General features: G+C 51.2%; 2 protein-coding genes and 1 pseudogene across 3 annotated transcripts in view; 2 read left to right on the top strand and 1 right to left on the bottom strand.

Annotated features, from left to right (window-relative positions):
• The window catches only part of DRC1 (dynein regulatory complex subunit 1), a 45,339-nt gene extending 34,100 nt beyond the window's left edge, over positions 1-11,239 (top strand). The window contains exons 12-17 of the mRNA XM_030858192.2: positions 162-251; positions 796-882; positions 8,205-8,380; positions 9,492-9,635; positions 9,992-10,094; positions 11,183-11,239. Coding sequence (XP_030714052.2) covers positions 162-251; positions 796-882; positions 8,205-8,380; positions 9,492-9,635; positions 9,992-10,094; positions 11,183-11,239 — 657 coding nt within the window. The remainder of the gene's footprint in view (positions 1-161; positions 252-795; positions 883-8,204; positions 8,381-9,491; positions 9,636-9,991; positions 10,095-11,182) is intronic.
• On the top strand, positions 1,676-2,344 carry LOC115854236 (small COPII coat GTPase SAR1B pseudogene; annotated as a pseudogene).
• Positions 11,240-12,554: 1,315 nt separating the features above from the next.
• OTOF (otoferlin) overlaps positions 12,555-19,276 on the bottom strand; it is a 91,797-nt gene continuing 85,075 nt past the window's right edge. For both annotated transcript variants that reach the window (XM_060309200.1, XM_030858191.2), the window contains exons 39-46: positions 18,770-18,930; positions 17,955-18,097; positions 17,496-17,584; positions 15,897-15,995; positions 15,501-15,742; positions 15,196-15,374; positions 14,990-15,090; positions 12,555-12,870 (exon numbers count right to left, since the gene is read on the bottom strand). In XM_060309200.1, the coding sequence (XP_060165183.1) occupies positions 12,690-12,870; positions 14,990-15,090; positions 15,196-15,374; positions 15,501-15,742; positions 15,897-15,995; positions 17,496-17,584; positions 17,955-18,097; positions 18,770-18,930 (1,195 nt within the window). In that variant the 3' untranslated portion in view covers positions 12,555-12,689. The remainder of the gene's footprint in view (positions 12,871-14,989; positions 15,091-15,195; positions 15,375-15,500; positions 15,743-15,896; positions 15,996-17,495; positions 17,585-17,954; positions 18,098-18,769; positions 18,931-19,276) is intronic.

Genomic DNA, 19,276 nt, shown 5'->3' with positions numbered 1-19,276 from the left:
CGGGAAGGCCTCCCTCCGAGGGCCCTGCTGTCCGATGTGTCAGCCCTGGGCTTCTGCTCTGTGGAGTCGTCCCTGGCTAGTTACCCAGAGGGGGGATGCGGGGCCTGGGACTCGTCCTGAACCCTGTCTCTGACTGGAGATGTCGTCTTCCTTCTCCTCAGGGTTTCCTCATAGAGAGGAAGCTGCTGAGCCTTCTCCTGCCCCTGGACAAGAACGAGTGTTACCTGCTGAAGTTGGACGCCATCTTCTCAGTGAGTCCCCCCAGGGCTGAGTGGGTGAGGGTCCTGGGGTAAAGACAGCCCCCTGGGGTTTCCAGCATTGCCTCAGCCCAGGAGTAGATGCGGGGCTCCCGGGGCTTCCCCGGCTCCCTGTCACATCCTTCCCTTCACCTGTTTTCCATGTACGAATTGGCCTCAGAGTCGCATCGATGTCTCCCATCCCACCCCTTCCTCTGTCAGTTCCTCTCTCATGGCCCAGCTCTCAGCCATAGGTTCTCCCCTCCGCCCCTAAACTGAGATGTGGGTTCAGCCCCGTTAGCATTCTTGTGCCCACCAGGCCTATATGGAGCCGTTCCTGACCTGAACGTCGTTCCTCTGTTCTGATGTGCGTGTCCAGATTCACTGAGCTCTCCGGGCTTGAATGGCCTGTACTCTGGGCCATGGCAGGCGCTGGGACTGCTGAGGGGAGCGAGCCCCCTGCTCTCGGGAGCTGAGGGCCTGGTGACTCCCGGAGCCATGTGGAGAGGGGCGCTTCTTGATGTGTGGTATTTGAGCAGTCACTCTATTTTTCCCTCAGGCCCTTGGAATCGAAAATGAAGATGACTTGTATAAACTAGTAAACTTCTTCCTCAAATACCAAGCTCATCATTCACCTCCCAGCCAGGTAAAGTGACGTGTAATAAAAAAGAGAGCATTTAAAATTCTCCTGGAAGCCCCCAGAGAGCATTGCTGCCTTTGAATAATACTTCTGGAGAAATAGTGAGGGTTTTGTGTCAAGGATAGCTAACCCAGCATTTCCTTTGTTATTATTACTTTTTGTCTTTGTAAAGGGAAGGCTGGCTGGCGATGAGATGCTGTTCTTATACTGAGGCCCAAGGAGTCTTTTCCAGGGCCTTCCCTCAAAGCCAGGCCTCAGCCACATGAGACCTGGGCTCACCAAGTTCTGAATATTTTGATCCGTAGCACTTCCCTGCAAAGCAGGGCCCATTTTTAATACCTATCTTGATTGTAATTGACTATTTTGAGGAAGTCATCATGTTAAAAATATTATAAAATTTTAATATAAAAATTAAAACTTGAATTAAAAAATGTTTTTAGTATTGTTAGCCCCAGGGTGAGTATCCTGTTATGCTTCCGAAAAGAGTTGGCTGAGTGGACAAAACACAGAAGCTAAAAAAAAAAAGGACATATTTGACTGCATTAAAAAAATTCTGTAGAGCAAAAATCACTATAAGCAAAGTTAAGATACAGATGACAGGAGGGGGGAAATATTTTTAATTCATATCACAGTTAAGGGCTAATTTCCTTACTATATAAAGAACTCTCATAAACCAATAAGAAAAAGACCCACAAGTCAATGGAACAGACAAGGGATATGAACAAACACCTCCTAGAAGAGGCAATAAGGTAACTTTTAGGGACTAGGGCCGCGGCAGCCATCGCTCTTTGCAGTTTGGTGTCGGAGTGAGTAGGGCCGACGCCAAGCAGGGAATTGTGTTCTCTCCAATCGCAGACCCTATAAGATCTGGCTATGTCCTTCATATTTGACTGGATTTACAGTGGTTTCAGCAGTGTGCTACAGTTTTTAGGATTATAAGAAAACTGGTAAATTGGTATTTCTTGGATTGGATAATGTGGGAAAAACAACATTGCTACACATGCTAAAAGATGACGGACTTGGACAACATGTCCCAATGTTACATCCCACTTCAGAAGAACTAACCATTGCTGGCATGACCTTTACAACTTTTGATCTGGGTGGACATGTTCAAGCTCGAAGAGTGTGGAAAAACTACCTTCCTGCTATCAACGGCATTGTATTTCTGGTAGATTGTGTAGACCATGAAAGGCTGTTAGAATCAAAAGAAGAACTTCATTCACTAATGACAGATGAAACTGTTGCTAATGTGCCTATACTGATTCTTGGGAATAAGATTGACAGGCCTGAAGCCATCAGTGAAGAGAGGTTGTGAGCGATGTTTGGTTTATATGGTCAGACAACAGGAAAGGGCAGTGTGTCTCTGAAAGAACTGAATGCCCAGCCCTTAGAAGTTTTCATGTGTAGTGTGCTCAAAAGACGAGGCTATGCAGAAGGCTTCCGCTGGATGGCGCAGTACATTGGTTAACACCAGCCCCCATCGGTTCAAGGTCTCACCATTCAGGCCTACTCAGAGATTTGATCACTCAACACGCATAACTTGAATTCGATAGACTTTTGTTGGTTAGAAAACAGATGTTTTTTAGATTAATATTTTATCAACCTAATTTGAGTTAGAATTGAAAACTGATTCTAGTAAGCTTGAATATCACAATGTTAGCTTTCTAATTCCATAAAAATAATTAGTTCCTACAGTTTATAATCTGACATTACCCCCAGCACCATTTTTAAAGAGCAACTTTCCAGACTACATTTGAAGCACTTTTTAATATGAAACTACAAATGTAAACCATATTTAAAAGTTCATCATGTTACATTTTTTATGTACTTTTTTGGAACTAGTTTTTAAATTTTAGATTATGTGTCCATCTATCTTAAGTGAACAGTTAATAATTAGCTTATTGATGATTGCATGAAGCCTTACAGTTTTCATTATTTTTTCTTATGCAAACGTCATGCAATAAAGCAAACCCTAATATTTGGCATCCTTGTTGGGCAAATGTTTCATTTTAATATGCCTTATCTGGCTAGTATGCTCTGAAATTTTGCATGTTTAATATTATCTATATGAGGGGGTTACTGGGAAAGGAGATTGCTTCAGAATATTTAGAATAATGCCTAAGTTCCTAGAGACTTTTGCATTTTCCAGGAGACAAGTTGTGTTTGGTGGCAACTTATACCACATTTATCTCTGAATCATGTGTATTTTTATCTGTAACATTACCATTGCCAGTGCTGATGGGGTCCATGTCCTAGTCCCTGTGGGATCGGCCTTCTGCAGAAAAACACAGCTTCTGGTACAACCCAAGGTTAATTTTTGGTTTGAAAGGCCCATTCCCGTTGTCTGATTCTGAAGTGCTCCGTCTTACTGGCGCCCGGTTTGGTGTTCTGTGCCTCTTCACCAAAAGTAGTGACAGGCAGCAGTCTCCCCACCTTTAGAGGTACTCCCCAGTCTCTTTATACTTAATGGTACTCTCCAGGGCAAACGACAAGTAGGGTCTGAAGGACAAGTGCCAAATATTTATTTTTAAAGACTGTCAAGCTTAAGATTTCCTCTCTTTGTCACAAACCAAGGTTTTATAGTATATTTAACCAATTCCATTGAGAATAGATTGCTCCAGTTCCATCAAGAGTGATTTTAATATCAGAATTAGTGTTTTCTCTAGCTATTGTCCAGATCAGAGTTACTGTAGTCCCTTCTCTCATCAATAATGTAATATATGAAGCAAATACGGATTGAAGGACATGCCTGGAAGGAATTACCAGTTAGCTAAACCAACAAGGTCATTTCACCATGACATTTGGTTTTAGGAATTCACCTATTCTATTTCACTTTCAGCTTCCTTCTAAACGAAAATAAAAAAGCTTTCTCCCTGCCTAGAAACATCAGTAGCACCATGGGAAAAGTAGCAAATGATATTTCAGCCTCTTGGGTTATTCTGCCAGATGTATTTAAAGTACTCATTTTTAATATCTTGACTAAACAGAATTAAGCCTTATTAAAAGTAACTGCTTCTTGTCGTTGGCATCTTTTCAGTATTTACAGGGACATGCCTTTCTTCAAGTATTTCCTAGTATCTATTGTGATCATTGAGAAGTTAATTATTTGTGTTATAAATTGGTATAAAGGAAAAAGCTTAGTGGTTTCTCTAGAGGATATTTGCTTTCTGGTACAAAATATCTTGTTCCAGAACTCTCATTCTAGGTCTGTCACTGGCATCAAAGGAACAAAGTCACCTTGTGAACCACAGCTAAACTGGATATTTTCCCAATGATGTAAGAGTCTTGTGGCCTGAACCTCTGGAAATGAAGCTGTACTTTCCTGCCAGCTTGAGGGAGATGGGCCTCAGAGTTCCCCAGCCATTGGGCTTACCATCTAGCTCTGAGATCTCCTCAGAGCATATACACTGAGTCACTGCTTCCTTCAGAAGAAGCAAGTTAAGAGAATGCCGAGAAGCAGTAAAAACACATGGGGAAAACATATACTCTGTATGTGCCTGTGCAAGCGTGCACATTTGCGGAGTAGTTTCTGGGTAAATGGTAGTATTGAGGACACAGGTTAATTTTGTTCCTCCCACTGTAAAGTGTGAAAATGTAATTAACACTATTGTATACAAGCTAAGATTGGATTCCATACAAATCTGGAAGTGTTCAAAAGATGTTTTAAAATCTTAAGTCCGAAACTCTAAAAATAGAGGGCCTCAGCTGGCTTTTATATTTTTAAAGAAGAGATCCTTAACCTCACACCTGTTTCAATGACTGCTGTTAATTATAGTTTTGTGTAACTGTTTCAATTGATGGATTCCAGTTTATCTTGGTGAATTTTTAGATCGAAGATTATGTTTTTTAAAAATTGGGGCACAGATATTTCCTAAAGCGTATGAAAAAATATTCTTCGCCATTGGCTTAGTTGACCCAGTATCCTTGGCTTAGTTGACCCAGTATCCTTAGTTGACCCAGTATCCTTGAGTGCCTTGATACTTAGTTGACCCAGTATCCTGAAGTGTGAATTCAGACATTGCCTGCGTAGATCTAAATTTTCGTTTTGTGCGCCTGCGTACGTATACACATTTACTGTGGTTTACAATGTATACGCAGAACGTTGTTTCTTTTCTTTAGTTTTCAACTGGCTCACACTTCTGTGTAGTGCTTTCCAGCACATAAGCTACTTATAAATCATTAAAATAGAGTAATGGCTGTGATAATAGTGTTTCTTGCCTTCTGCAAAATGATTTGATTAACCCAGCATTTTCACAAGTTCCATCGTTAAAAACAGAATACCTCTAGTTGACATGATTTGAGAGTTTCAGGAGACAGGTTTACATTTTCTGAAACTGTACTTGGTACGTGGCTCAACGTGGCATTTCAGTCTTATTAGTCACTTACGTGACTGAAGCTTGCAAGGTTTCTATTGCCAAATAAATTTTGACCAGAGTACATTGAAAATAGCTAATATAAAAGGAAGTCTCTCAGAAAATCTTGTGTTGATTTAATTTAGAGTACACTGTTTGGATTTTTTTTTTTCTGGCGGTGCCATGCGGAATCTTAGTTCCCCGACCAGGAATCACCATGTCCCCTGCGTTGGAATCGTGGAGACTGCCAGGGAAGTCCCTGTTTGGATCTTTTTAAACATATGGAAAAGTTGGTGGAGCTTCAAAAAGTCTCCAAGAGAGCATGAGAAAAATAGAGATGAGCAAATATAAATTTCTGGATGCAAAATTAATAGGGAATTAAAGGTTTTCTATAAACCTTTCAATTTTTTTTTTTTTTTTGGGTCATAGTTAAGAGTTCAGAAAACAGTATATATTCAATTAAGAACTAAGTTCCCAAAGCTCCATATTGATGTTTCTGGTCATTTCCATCATTGTCCTTTTGAAATGCAAATTAGCTTTTTAACAAAAAGAAAAAAAAAAGAATGAAAGAAAAAGAGAAAAAAGAAAAGAAAGAGAACAAGCTCTTAAAAATATAGGACTGTGCCTCTATGTAAAGTGATTGGGATTTTGTTAAAACCATGTTTCTACTCTTGAACCCTGTAACCATTCCCCCTCCCATACCCCCAGCCCACACCTGGATAAAAATATCCCTGAGTATAAAGGGAATCTACAGAGTCTACTGAACATGCAGTTTTGAACTAGCTAATTTTTGTCCTCATAATTTAGAATATTAAATAGCTAATATATTTAATACCTCTGATTGATGGTTCTGGGCTTTAACCACACTTTCAAACAGAACCCAAAGTAATCACAGTAAAGTAAGCAAATTTATTCAAAGTAAACTTTGTTTCAGGAGCGCCCCCACCCCAAATAGATTTTAGGACAGAAGTGGGAAAGGTTTTTGAGTTATTTCATGCAGAATTATTATCTGTGGAAAAGCCGCACTGGAGTGGATGAATTCTTCTTCAGTGTGTATTTTCAATGAAGCGGGGGAATTAGATTTAATTTTAGTTTTAAATATTCGGGGGAAAAGGGAGCTGACAGTTCTACAGTTTTTGACATACAAGTTGTCCTTGAAATTGTTTTCATTATCAAGTATAAAGATTCACATCAGAATGGCCAACTTCACATGGGTTTCTGGATTCCCTGGTGCTGCTCCTAACCTGGACTCATAATCAGTTGCCATATTGAGGCAAGAGCACTCAGGGTGAAGGTAGTCACATAACTTTAAAAGCGTCCCCCGATGCAGGGGACACGGGTTCGTGCCCTGGTCCGGGAAGATCCCACATGCCGCGGAGCGGATGGGCCCGTGAGCCATGGCCGCTGAGCCTGTGCGTCCGGAGCCTGTGCTCCGCAACGCGAGAGGCCACAACAGTGAGAGGCCCGTGTACCGCAAAAAGTGATCAGTGTTTTCCGTGGTGAGGCCTCCAGTATTTGAGTGAATGCAGAGTATGTTGAAGTGGCAAGTCGGTGATAAGTTTTTCATCACTAACCTTGTTTACACTTTTGTACACCACTGCTTGCACTAGTATCTTAGTGTGAATTTTAAACATTGTTTTACAGTGTATACAGATTGTTAAGCATTAATTTATATAAAGATGTTTCTGTTTACTTTCATGTATTTTACAAAGAACAGCTATAATAGTTGGTTAAATGTTCTTGAATTGTGTTTGTGTGTTGTTTTGATTATGTTCTATTGTCTTTTCACCCCCTATGAATTTGAGTGTCAGGAATAGAAAAATAAAATGATTACCTGGTCTTTGAAAAAAAAAACTTTTAAACATATGAAAATATAATCAGGCTTTGTTGTATTAAGAGAAATACAAATTAAAAGTGCTCAAATTCCATTTTCATCTGTCAGGTTGGCAAAAATCTGCAAGTTTGATAACACATAGTGATGGCTGAGATTTGGGAAACAGTCATGCTCATAATTTGCTGGTGTGAGTGTAAATTGTTGCAGCCTCTGTGGAGGACAGCTTGGCAGGATCGATTACAAAACCGTATGGTACACTTCACCCTGTGATTCCTCTTCCAGGATTTTAGTCTATTGATATACTCAGTACAGTTGAAACGATGTGTTTATCACAGCTTATTCATCGCAGCACTGTTTGAAATGACAAAAGATTGGAAATGACCTAAATTTTCATCATTAAGGAATTGATTAATATATGGTGCACCTACACAATGGAATACTATGCAGCTGTGAAAAAAGAACAAGAAAGTTCTTTATGTATTTATGTGAAAAGCTCTCTAAGGTTTATTGTGAAACTCTACTATGTACGTCGTAGGGTATCATTCATGTAAAACTGGAAGAAAAAGTGAAAGTGTGTGTGTGCTTATATGTATATATATTTCTTTGGGAGGATACATAAGAAACGGATAACATTGGTTTGCCCATGGGAAGTAAAATGAATGAACTGCGAGGCAGGAGTAGGAGGACTTTTTAAAATTAAAAAGTTAAAATTTAATTTGTATTATGAGTCAAGAGGATATTTATATCATATAAGCTTTATGAATATCAGTAAAATGAACACCTGTGAACTGTTTAGAAATAGAACATTATCACTCTTGTGTTTTTTTTTTTTTAATTCGGCTGCACTGCATTTTTTTTTTTTTTTAAATTCTGCTGCACCACATGGCATGCGGGATCTTAGTTCCTGACCAGGAATCGAACCAGGGCCCCCACAGTGAAAGCACTGAGTCCTAACCACTGGACCGCCAGGGAATTCTCACATTATCACTGTTTTGACGCTCCTTAACTTCTGTAACTTTCTGTAAACTTTTCTCCGTTTTTCCTCTTTCTGTCCTCATACACTCATGCTTGCGTACCTCCAGCCACGGTTACCCTTGCACCTTTGTCCAGATCAACCCCTGGCATCTGTGTCTCCCCTACAGGAGCGAACAAGCCTCGTATCACCATTGGAGAAGCTGGACCCCCAGGGAGAGAAGGAGGGAAGCCTTGTGGACCGGGAGCCACAGGAGAAGCAGCCCCCGCCTTCTCCTAGGCTCATCCACCCAAACGATGTTCTCAAGATTCTGGAGGCCTTTGTCACGGGTCTGAGGAAACCCAGGTGGGCTGTGTTGCTGGAGGGCTTGCCTGAGAACTGGGGAAGCTGGATGGGATGGGGGCCCAACAGATGCCAGGGATGGGAGAAGAGGCTGCTGAGCCAGAACTTGGGGGGAGTGAGTAGAAGGATGTCTGGAAGGAGGATGAGAGGAATCCACGGACATTACAATGAAAGAAATGGGTGTAGAAGCGATTTGCATGTTTTCATTCATCATTCATTCATTCAACGAACATCTGTTGGGATCTGCTGTGTGTGAAGGCCCCGTGGGGAGAACACTTTGTGATCAGAACAATGGTCAAAGCATATGGAGGTGTCATGTTGCTCAGGGGAAGTGGTCACCTCCATCTGGCATATCAGAGAGGGCTTTAGGAGGAAATGGCACCAGAACTGGTTTTCCTCGGTGGACAAAGTGGGGGGCGAAGGGCATTTTAGGATGTCACAGCACAGGGAAAGGCCTGGTTCAAGAATCACAACAAAGAGGTATGGCTGGAGTGTCAAGGATCTGAGGAGTGGGACCGGCTTGGGTAGAGGAGCCAGGCCAGATCTTGAGAGCCTTACCCAAATTGCCTAAGGTCTTGGTCTTTACCCTGTAGTGGCCTGGAGCCAGAAAAGGATCTTAAGCCATGGGGGAGCCCTGAGTAGACTTGCATTTGAGAAAGATCACGTTGGCGGCAGGGAGGGGGCTGCTGCTGGATGCAAGGACAGTGGTAGGAAGGTTTGTCCAGGTGGGAGGGAACAGCCTGGATGAAGCATATCCTAGAGGGGATGGAGAGGAGATAAATTTTGAGAGCTGCTTTGCTACATTTGTGGAAGAAATAGGCAGAGTAATACACTATGAAGCCAGTGAAGTGAACTGATTGAGAGAAAGCTGGTGGATGAAACTCCAGTGATGCTTTCACAAAGGTGACAATGGCACCAGGAATCAGGAACGTTGATGACAAGCGGGTGTTCTTTCTGAGAATCTTCCACGATCTGATGAACTTGTATAGCTGGGTGGGAAGGTGACAGGTGGAAAGGCAGTAAGTCTGTGAGGTGCAGGCACTGTGATGGGCCCTGCTCGGGGGCCTGGATGACACCAGGTGGAGAGGATGGTACCAGTGCTCTCAACCTTCAGGGACTTTCGGGCACCAGTGAAGCTGCCGAAGGTTGTGCGAGACGACTCAAAGGACTCCGAGTACTGGAAGGCCCTGACCACGGTTATCCCTGCCACCACCCTGAACCTCTGGGACGCTCTCTACACCGCCTTGGAGAAATACCAGTACGTGTGTCTGGTATGGCCCAGGGGGAGGAGGGAGCCGGGCAGACAGGTAGGAGAAGGATGCTGCTTGGAACGGCCACATTCGGCGCCTCCCTGTCCCGTGAACTCTTGGAGAGAAAAGCAGCCAAAGGGCAACCCTGTTGGGGGGCTGTAGTGTTGGGGAGGCCCCTCTGGCCCCGCCCTCCCTGTTCTGTTCCCGCTGGCCTGGCTCGTTCAGGGCGGGAGGGCTGCTCTGGTAGGCGAGCCTTCTGGGGTCCTCTTCCACCTCCAACCAGATAGAAATACAGAGCCCCTGGCCCTTACTTGATACAGGATGGAGGAGTCAATGGGCCTCTAACCGATTTTTCTGCCCAAAGCCTCGTCCTGACCCAGAGGGCCAAGCTGCTGATAGAAAACCGTTCTCTGGAGCAGCAGAACACAGAGCTCCAGCAGCTGCTGCAGCAGTATCTAGACTCCAAGGTGGGTGACGAGACCCTCCAGGGAGGGGAGGCGGGATGCTGGGAGAGGCCGTGGGACAGGAGGAGATACTAGGAAGTGAGGCGTCACCCCTGCCCCCACCCTGCCGCGAGGCGTGGGAGCTCTGAGATGCAGGCTGTGATGGTGTCCCTTTGATGCCCATCGTTTTCAGCACCGGCTGCTTGAACTTCAGCACCGGCTGCAAAGAACTTCCTTCTTTGGTCCCTAACAACCAGTCTGTGAGGCAGATAGGGCGGAAGTGATTCTCCCCCTTTCACAAAAAGGAGAATCGAAACTCAGCACTTCTGTAACTTGCCCAGAGGGCAGACTCTTCCCTCTCTGCCAGCCCTGGGTGTCTGGCCTAGGATGTGACATGGGGAGGGAGGGGAGGTTCCAACTGGGGCAGATATTCCCTGGCCCCCACTCGTGCCTGCTCCAGTGACAGTTGGGGCAACTTCCCCATGGCTTGGCAGGAGGAAGGATCTCCCCGTCCGCTCCACAGGGAAGAGTCCACCGGCAACACAGTTGCTGGCTCTGCTCTCCTCCTGTGGGATCCTCCACGTGGTGCTTAAGGTCGTAACACGGGGCTGAGTGTAGGTCCTCCGTCATCAGCTGAGGCCAGTCACACGCCCACGCACTGGGGATGTGTGGCCCGTGAGGTCTCAGGCCCCCTGCTACACCTGAGCGGGGGGATGTGGTGAGCTGGGGGGTCACGCTGGCCTCTTGGCCCGAGACAGGACTCAGACGTTTGGGAACCGTATGGCCCATACTTCCTTCGAGGCCACTGTGTACAGGAGGCTGGGGGCGGGGGGGAAGCACAGGGCCACACTGGGGCTATAGGGTGGGCAGGTCAAGAGCGGAGGGGAGGGCTCAAAAGAATGGATCAGAGGGGAAGGTTAAGAACGTGACCAGAGCCTGATGAGCTGGAGCAGAAGCCAGACGAGGAGCCCAGGTCTTGGCCTCAGAGGAAGGCAGGCTGCGGGCTTTCCCAGGCAGCCGGAAGTGTTTGGGGGAGGAAGTGCTCCCAGGGATTTGGAGGCCTGTGGCAGGGGGACCCTGGGGGAAGTGTCATGACCTTTACTCTTTTCCAGATAAACTCTGAACTGCAAGTTCCTCCGACTCAGGTGTTCCGGGTCCCCACAAAATAGAGCCAGACCTCGAAAGGGCCGACACTGGTATCAGCGCTGGTGCCACAGGTGGCATCTCCTGGGGAGCTGCCTGGGCCCACTCCCTGGGTTTTCCAGAGCTGCTGTTGTCGGGCCTGTCAAGATAGTTGACAAGAGGAGTTACTTGTATCCTGCAGGCATGATTAAAGTCTTCAAAGAGTTGTGTCTGAATCTCTTTAAAGAGGTCAGGTGAGACACGGGCCCCTATCCCCACCTCTGTGTCACGAGGGGACTTTGTCCCCAGCCTCGGGCTGTGGTTTGACAACAGGCTTGTAGCTGTGGGACCGGGCCTGTGGCACGGGGCTCCCTTCTTGCTTTTGGGAGAAGCTGGTGTCTGCAGGTGGCGGCGGGAGCTTTGGGCCATTTCAGGGTCTGTGCCTGCAGACTGTCCTTGGGCCTGCAGGACCCTTTGTGAGCTTCTGGGGCCCCTGGGTCCAGCCTGCGGTGCCCCCTGGGCTGTGCTGTGAGGCTCTTCCTGTGGGCAGCCTGGGCAGACAGTCCTGTACCTTAGGCCCACCTTGAACCCTGGGCCACAAGGCCCCCCAAAGGGTTAGGGGCCCATCCTGTACTGAGTTTGCCAGCCAACCCTGCCCCCTGCCCCCCATCAGTCCCCCCACTTGGACAACTGCAGACTTGTCAGCTCAGTGTTTGATTTCTTTTATTAAGAGAAAAATCACCACTCGAGAAAGGAAAAACAGCCAGGAGAAACCCAGCTCACACAGGCAGGGGGGCAGCACTTCAAGCAAACTCCAGGCAGCCCCTGGAGGGCCGGAAGGGTGAGCCCTGAAGGGGCCAGGCGGGTGGGGGGCACGGGCGTCCGGGGGCACGGGCGTCCGGGCGTGGACGTCCAGGCTTGCGAGCGCTAGCCTGGGCTGAGGAAGCTCTGGAAAGCCGTCAGGACCCACAGGCTGGGCAGGACTGGGCTTGTGCACGCAGGGCTGTGGCTGCCTGGACCGAGTGGAGCCGGCCTGGGGAGGCAGTCACCCCGCAGGATTAGCGGGAAGGATCTGCACTTCTGCAGGGCCAAGACTGCTAGTGTCGGCTGCCCTTGCAAGATGATGTCTGGGGGAGGGGAGGGTGATACTTTTTGCTCATTAACTCTTTGGAAAGCCCTGGGCACTGGCCCATGACATGATTCTCGATTCTCAGTGAATTTCGTTAACGCTTTCGAGCTCTACGGGGAGGCCTGCGGAGGATGTGGGGTGGCTTCCTCTGGAGCCCCCATCCCTTCCCACACTCCCCACCCTGCAGGCAGGGACCCGAGGGGAGGGACCGGGCCAGCAGCAGACTTGAGGTGGTGAGGACAGGCAGGGAGGGGGGGTGTCACCAGCCCAGCCAGCAGGACGAAGGCCCCTGGGCCCTGAGGCCTCCATGCCGGAGGAGGGGCAAATGCCCAGGCCCAGCAGGGGAGCGCAGGGAGGCCCCGGGGCCTTCACGCCCCCAGGAGCTTCTTGACCATGTAGCCGGGGAGGCTGTAGAAGAAGAGGGCCAGCATGAGCAGCGCCAGCAGCGCCAGCACGATCTTGATGATGAGCCACTTGTACCGCGTGCAGATCAGGTACTTGATGGACTTGAGGGGGTTGAGGAACCAGACAAAGGCCGTGTCGGGCCGGCTGGGGGGAGGGAGACTCTTGGTCAGTTGGTGGCATGTCCAAGGCACCCCATCCCCTCAGCCCTACTAGGCCCCAAGAGGACTGAGTCCCCAAAGTACTGAGTGCTGGAGGGAGGGTTTGAGCCCATCTCTAAGCACCAGGTGTGCTGCCTGCATTCCCTGTCCTCTTTGCAGGACCCTCTGGTGCCCCATCTCCTCCCGCGGCCTAGACGGCATTTCTGGCAGCTGGGCAGGCATCACACCTCCCGCACCCTTGCAGTGATGGCGGGTCAATGCTTGAAGGGGCAGCCTCAGCACTGCAGGCAGTTCCGATTATTAGGAAGCTCCCCTATTGAGTGGTTCCTTGTATATGGTCCGGTGCTGCCCCATGTTCTCAATGAGATCGGTGTTTCTCAACCTCTCCCCCTTTCTGCTTCTGTCCCCACCAGGTCCTGCCAGGGGTGTGAGGGGCCCCGGTGGGGCATACGCCACCCTCACCCCGACCTGCCCGCCGTCAGGGCTGGATCGCTATTCTATCTTCTGCAGGGCCGCCTAGCCCAGAAGGGCTTGTTGAGCTTACATTCTGTTGACTGTGTTACAAAAACAACAGGTTCTATGAAATGTCAAGATGGAAAATCAAAGTATTGAATATGCTTCTTCAAATTCCTCCAGCTCCTGGAGGACGTGGACCACACCCTCCAGAGCCTTTCAGCGCAGATGGGGCTGCAGAACAGGGATGTGGGCGCAGGGCACCTGGTCTCTAGTCCCAGCGGTGACAGGCAAGTTAGGCACCTCTTAGAGCCTCAGATTCCTCACTTGTACCACGGGGTTAATAGTAGATCCCCACCTCCGGGGTTGGTAAAAGGGTGACATGAGAAAGTGCATGGGAAGCTCCCAGCCCCGCGCCCGGCACCGAGCTGTGCTCCTCACATGCTTGTTACTAAGATGTTTGAATGGGATGGAGATACTCACTGTCCTGCAGGGCAGGAAAGGGCTCGGGGTTGGGAGGAGGATACTGGTAGAAACTATTCAGGACTTGGAGGCTAATCCCAGCCAAAGCCTTTCCCCTTTCCCGTCCATCGCTCAACTTCTTTCTGCCAGTGGAACTGGGTTAGAGTCTGTCCGGATTGTTGCTGGGACAGGGAGTGGTGTAGTGCGAAGGACACTGGATTGGCAGTTTGAAAACTGAGGCTGAATCCTAGCTCTACCCTGATGGCTAGGTGACCTTGGGCAATTTACTCTTCCTCTCTGGCCTGATACGTGAACATGCAAGACAGTTATTTGCAGTTCTGAGTCTATGATACTGTTCGAAAGCTTAACAGTTGCTGTCTGTATCCTTATGTGTGCACTTGTGGGCATACTTTTGTGTGTGCACTTGCGTGTGTGTGTGTGTGTGTGTGTTCCACATGCTGCCCAGCTCATAAGCCCTCGGTCCAGGAGGGAGGGAGGAATACCAGACCCAGGAGGGTGCTGGGTGCAGGCCCCAAGGGTCTTCTTGACCGGGTAGCCAGGCACAGGGCAGAGGAGAAGGGCGGGAGGGGCAGCAGCTGGAGGGGCAGCCGGCGATACGTGCGCCACAGCAAGTAGTGGGCAGACTCGAGAACCATCTTGAACCATCTGGTTCAAGAACCAGATGAAGCTTGTGTCGGGCCAGCTGGAGCCGCAGGAGGAGCAGAGGGAGCATGGAGAAAGGCCACAGGAGCTGAGGGCTGGGGCGTGGGGAGGGCCCCGGCCAAGGTGGGGGCCAGGACGGGGGCCGACCCTGGGCTGAGTTCATAGTCCCAGGCACCCCCCAGCCATGAAGGCTGCCTGGGGCCCCAGAGTCCACCACTGCAGCTGTTTGTCTTTGGCAAACACCAGGAAGAGCATTTGACTCAGCTAGGTGGGGCCTTCCCCGGGAGAGGTGCAGCTCTCCTGTACCGGGGGCCCGCGCTCTGGCTTAGAGGGAGGTGTGGATTTTGGGAAGAAGGGGAGGAGGGAGGAGGCTCCCCTGCAATGAGGCTGTGGCCTAGGAAGGGACAGAGAAGGCAGAGGTGCCTACAGAGTGGAGGGCAAGGAGACCAGAAGTTTCTGGCCCCTCCTTCCCGTTCCAGTGCCACCAGGGACTAGCATGGCAGGGGCCTGACCGGCAGAGCACTCACTTGGGTTTCTCCAGGGGGTCAGGTTCATTGCGGGCCAGGCCCACTGGATTCTTCTCCGCCTCCTCGGCAGTGAGTAGATGCAACTCTGCCTCCACCTTGCCCTGCAGAGAGGAACAGAATGGTCCCCGTGCCCGGGTTAGGTGCCAGGCCCTCAGCGCCCTGGCCTGGCCCAGCCCTGCCCCCTGCCCAGCAGTAGTGGTACCCACCGTGAGCTCAAACTCATCATTCTCATTGCGGGCCAGGAGGGGCCACCAGCCTTTGATGCGCTTCTGCTTGAAGATGGAAGCCAGGGGCACGTCCACCTCCCCCGTGGCCATCTCCATGCTGCACTGCTTGGCCGTCTTTGCGCCCCGTGGGAACCGGTTCAGGTCCAGCTCGATGGCCCCTGTGGCAACCTCAGAGTCAGTTCTGACATCTGGTACTATTGACCGCACCCTCAAACCTGGGCTGGGCTCCCCCTGCCCCTGCCTCCCCCTCCCCTGCCCGCTCTGCTCCGGTCCCAGCCTTGCACCCAGGAAGTCGTCGGCGGAGAAGTGGTCGGCGTCCCAGATCTGCAGGGTGAGCCTCGCGGGGATTTTGTATTCAGTCTCGTCCCAGGAGAACATGGACTCCTTCTTGGAGATGACAATCTTTTCCTCGGCAGCCAGGTAGTCGAAGGGGAACAGGTAGCGCCAGTTGAAGTTGCCCTCGCCGGTGAGGGAGTGGTAGTGGACGTCCGTGTCCTGCTTGTCCTCCTGCTGGCCCTTCAGCCACCTGTGGAGCATCGTCGCCTGCTCCAGACTTGCGGCCACACCTGTGAGGGCTCTCTCCACCCACAGCCCCCCTGTCCTCTCCCTCCTCTCCTGCCTCGCAGGGAGATGGGCCCACCCAGCTCAGCCCCCTCCCGGCCAGGGAAACTCTCACCCACCCCCGCACGAAAATGTCACTGGACTTCTCCCCGGTGAAAAAGTCATCATCCTCCAGGACCACCTCATCTGTGTTCCACACGATGACCCGCAGCTCGTACCTGGGCGGGGGGAGGGGCTGATTAGCCGCCTACGGGGGGGTTCTCCAGGGTCTTGGGGCTAGGATGGGGCTGGAGATGAGACAACCGGGTCACGTCCTGGGGACTTGGGGGTGGGCGTGGGGCCTGGGTCAGGCTGGGGCTGAGGGAGCAGATGTGGGGAGAAGCTGAGGGGATGGGGAGACATGGGGGTACCCGGCTGAGAGAAGAGGGTCCCCCAGCCAGCATGGCTCTTATGAGGAGAGCCGGGTTGGGGGAGAGCCAGTTGGGCTGGAATGCCAGGACCCAGAGCACACTCTGGACAGGGAGGCTGACTCAGGCCTCGAAGAGGCTGCCCAGGCTGCAGGGGAGGGCGTGGGGGGTGCAGGGGGGTGCGGGCGTGGCTGAAGCGAGGCTTGGAGAGTCGGCAGCAAGATTCCCCCGTCTCCAGAGGCCGGAAGCTCCACTCCAGCTCTAATAAAAGTTCACACTGAAGCCCAGCAGCTGGCTGTGGACCACCATGGAATCTGATTTCCTTTACATCCTTGTCCCCAAAGGGGATTTTCCCCTTGAAGTGTAATCGTCATGATAAATGAGGTAGTTACGTCTCAACCTTTAGGAGGGAGGTTGAGTCAGCTACTAAAAATTCCCTGGATTGCGGCTCTTGGAGTTCTGTCCTGGACTGCAAGTCCCGGAGACATAACGGGTTGGGGTATCCCCTGGTGGCGGGCCCTGGAACAGCAGACTCAGGGTCCCACCCGGAGACTATGCCAGGTAGAACGGGCTGTATAATTTGCGGGGTCCAGTGCAAAATGGAAACGCGGGCCCCTGTGTTAAAAATCATTAAGAATTTTAAGGCTGCCATCTTGAAATAAGCGTGCGGCCCCGCGCAACCTCACAGGCCTACGCACTTGGCCCTGATCGCAGGCGCTGAGGCCAGTGCTGGCAGCGACTTGATCCTGCCACTTTACAGATGGGAAAACTGAGGCCCAGGCAGGCAAAGTGACCTGGCCAGTGTCAACTAGGAGAGGCAGATGGCGCAGCTCCTGGCCCAGTGCGCCCCGCTCTCCCGGCCTCCCGCCTCTCCTGGGCACTCGCCCTGTGCATCTCATCAGCGGATGCCTTAAATAAAACTTGCTAGAGCTGAATGACGGCCCGGAGCGGGGACTGTCAGGGAGCAGAGCAGGGTCTCAGGTCTTCTGCGTCTCGTGGGTGTGTGTGGGGGAACCCACGGGGATGCTGTGTGTGTGCACGCACGTGGAGGAGTGGGTCTGTGATGACAAAGTCTGCCGGAGCGTGCCAGTGTGAACTCACAGCCCTCGCTGACCTCGCCACGGAGGTGTGGCCCCTGCTGCAGCAAAGGGGACCCACCCAGGACAGGCCCCACAGCCCTCCTGATGGGTTGCTCTGTTCCCCCAACGAGGCCACAGGGCACTGACTAGGGAGACCTGGGCCTGGAGCCTCCTACAGGAAGGACGCCTTTGGGGAGCATGGAGGGAGGGGTGCTGGGCCCGAGCAGCTCACTTTTTGGGCTTCCGGGGAGAGATGTCCAGAGGCGTTCCAGGGGCCGGCATGTTCATGGGAAACATGTCCACCCACAGCTCCAGGCGGCCCTGAGGAAGGAGGTGTGGCAGGTCTCACGGACTCCTCCCTCTGCCCAGCAAGGCCAGCTCTCCTCTCCCTCCCAACCTTTGTCCTGTCAGGACCCATTTCATCAGTTTTCATCCTTGGATGCCAGCAGTTCCTATGACGTCACCAATAGCCAGTGGCAGCTTCTGAGGGAGATACCCTAGGTCTCCATCTGAGCTGATGTAATTCTCACACAAAGTGAAGACTCAAACCCTGAAGTTACGGTGAAGGGCCATGGTGCGTGCGTATGAAGGGAACGCAGTGAATAGCAGGAGGATCTGTTTTTATGGACCCAGGTTGGGACCCCCTGATCCCAAATACCAAAGAACCTCAGATCCCGGCCAGGCCAGTCACCTGCTCTATGCCTGGCTTGTCAGGGTTGAGCAGCGGCCGCGTCTCCACGTGTTCCGGCACCAGGCGGCAGCCCACGCGGGGGATGTCCTCCCAGTACCTCAGGGCCAACAGTGCCACGTGCTCTTCCGTGGGCTTCCTCTGCCCTGTGGGTGCTAGTGGTGAGCTCACACACGGGCTCAGCAAAACAAGAGACCTGTGCTGGGCCAGCGACTCAGGGGCACAAAGAAGCCCCATCTCCAGTTTACTGCTGGGAAACTGAGGCACAGAGGGAGCTGTGGATTGCCCAAGCTCTCAGCTGCCTCATGGGCCCAGAAAAGTCTGTCTCCTTGGGTTTCCTCTGCTTGGGAGAACCTGACCAGAGAATTCTGGGCTATGAGGTCAGGGAAGAGAAAAACCCACATCCTGTCCCAGCACCCTGAAGATGGCTGGCACTGGTTTCCTGGCAGAGATACCTGCTGATTCTCTGGGAGGTGCCAGGGGGGCAAAAGTGTGGGGACAGCCAGACTGACCTGGGTCTATGCCCTCACTCTGCCTTGTAAGAACTGAGTGGCCTTGGGCAAGTCACTGAAACCCTTTGGATCTCGGTTTTCTCATCTGCAGAATGGGGAGAACCTCCCTACCCTACAGGGATGCCGGGAGAGAGAGTGAAGGGGACAAGTGAGCAAGCGCTGTGTGGGATGGGGAGAAAGGGTGGAGGCTGGGCGGACAGGAGGGGGACACTGGGGTGATGAGCGGATGGGTGGTCCCACCACAGGGAAGTGTGGGTCTTTCCTTCGCCTCTGACACCCCCATAGCTTTGTCCAGCATCCTGTTACCGTTCTCGTCCTCGATCTCGGAGGGCCCTGTGAAGACGCGGTTGGACACCTTCACTCTCCCAGGGGGCCCGAAGTGGGGGCCGTCCACTTTGCCCTCCTTGCAGAGGCGGGTCAGGATCTGGCTGGGCTTCATGGGGTCCCGCCAGATATTGTAGCCGTGTCTGTCGGAGGAGACACATGGGCTGGGTGGGGCTCAGGGTGCGGCTGGGCCATCCCCAGGTGGTAGATGGTCCTGGCCGGTTTCCTTAGGTTGGCCGTTGCTCCGTGTCAGCAAGTGAGCCCTGCCCTGCGTTCCAGGATCAGCTGACACACCAGGGCTGCTGCAGGCTGATCCCTCCTGCCCTGGGCTCCGGCCCACATGCTCAGTGTCCCAAGGATGAGTATCCAGTCTCCCCCAGGGCAGCCCGCACCATCCCCCCACCGTGTCCCCTCTAACGGAACTTCAAAAACTCCCTGAGGAAACTGATAACACAAGAGGTTAAGGGCCTTGCCCAGGGTCACGCAGCC

The sequence above is a fragment of the Globicephala melas genome, chromosome 12 (assembly GCF_963455315.2).
Source record: "Globicephala melas chromosome 12, mGloMel1.2, whole genome shotgun sequence".
In the NCBI taxonomy this organism is placed as follows: Eukaryota; Metazoa; Chordata; class Mammalia; order Artiodactyla; family Delphinidae; genus Globicephala; species Globicephala melas.
This window is presented reverse-complemented; position numbering and strand designations above follow the sequence as displayed.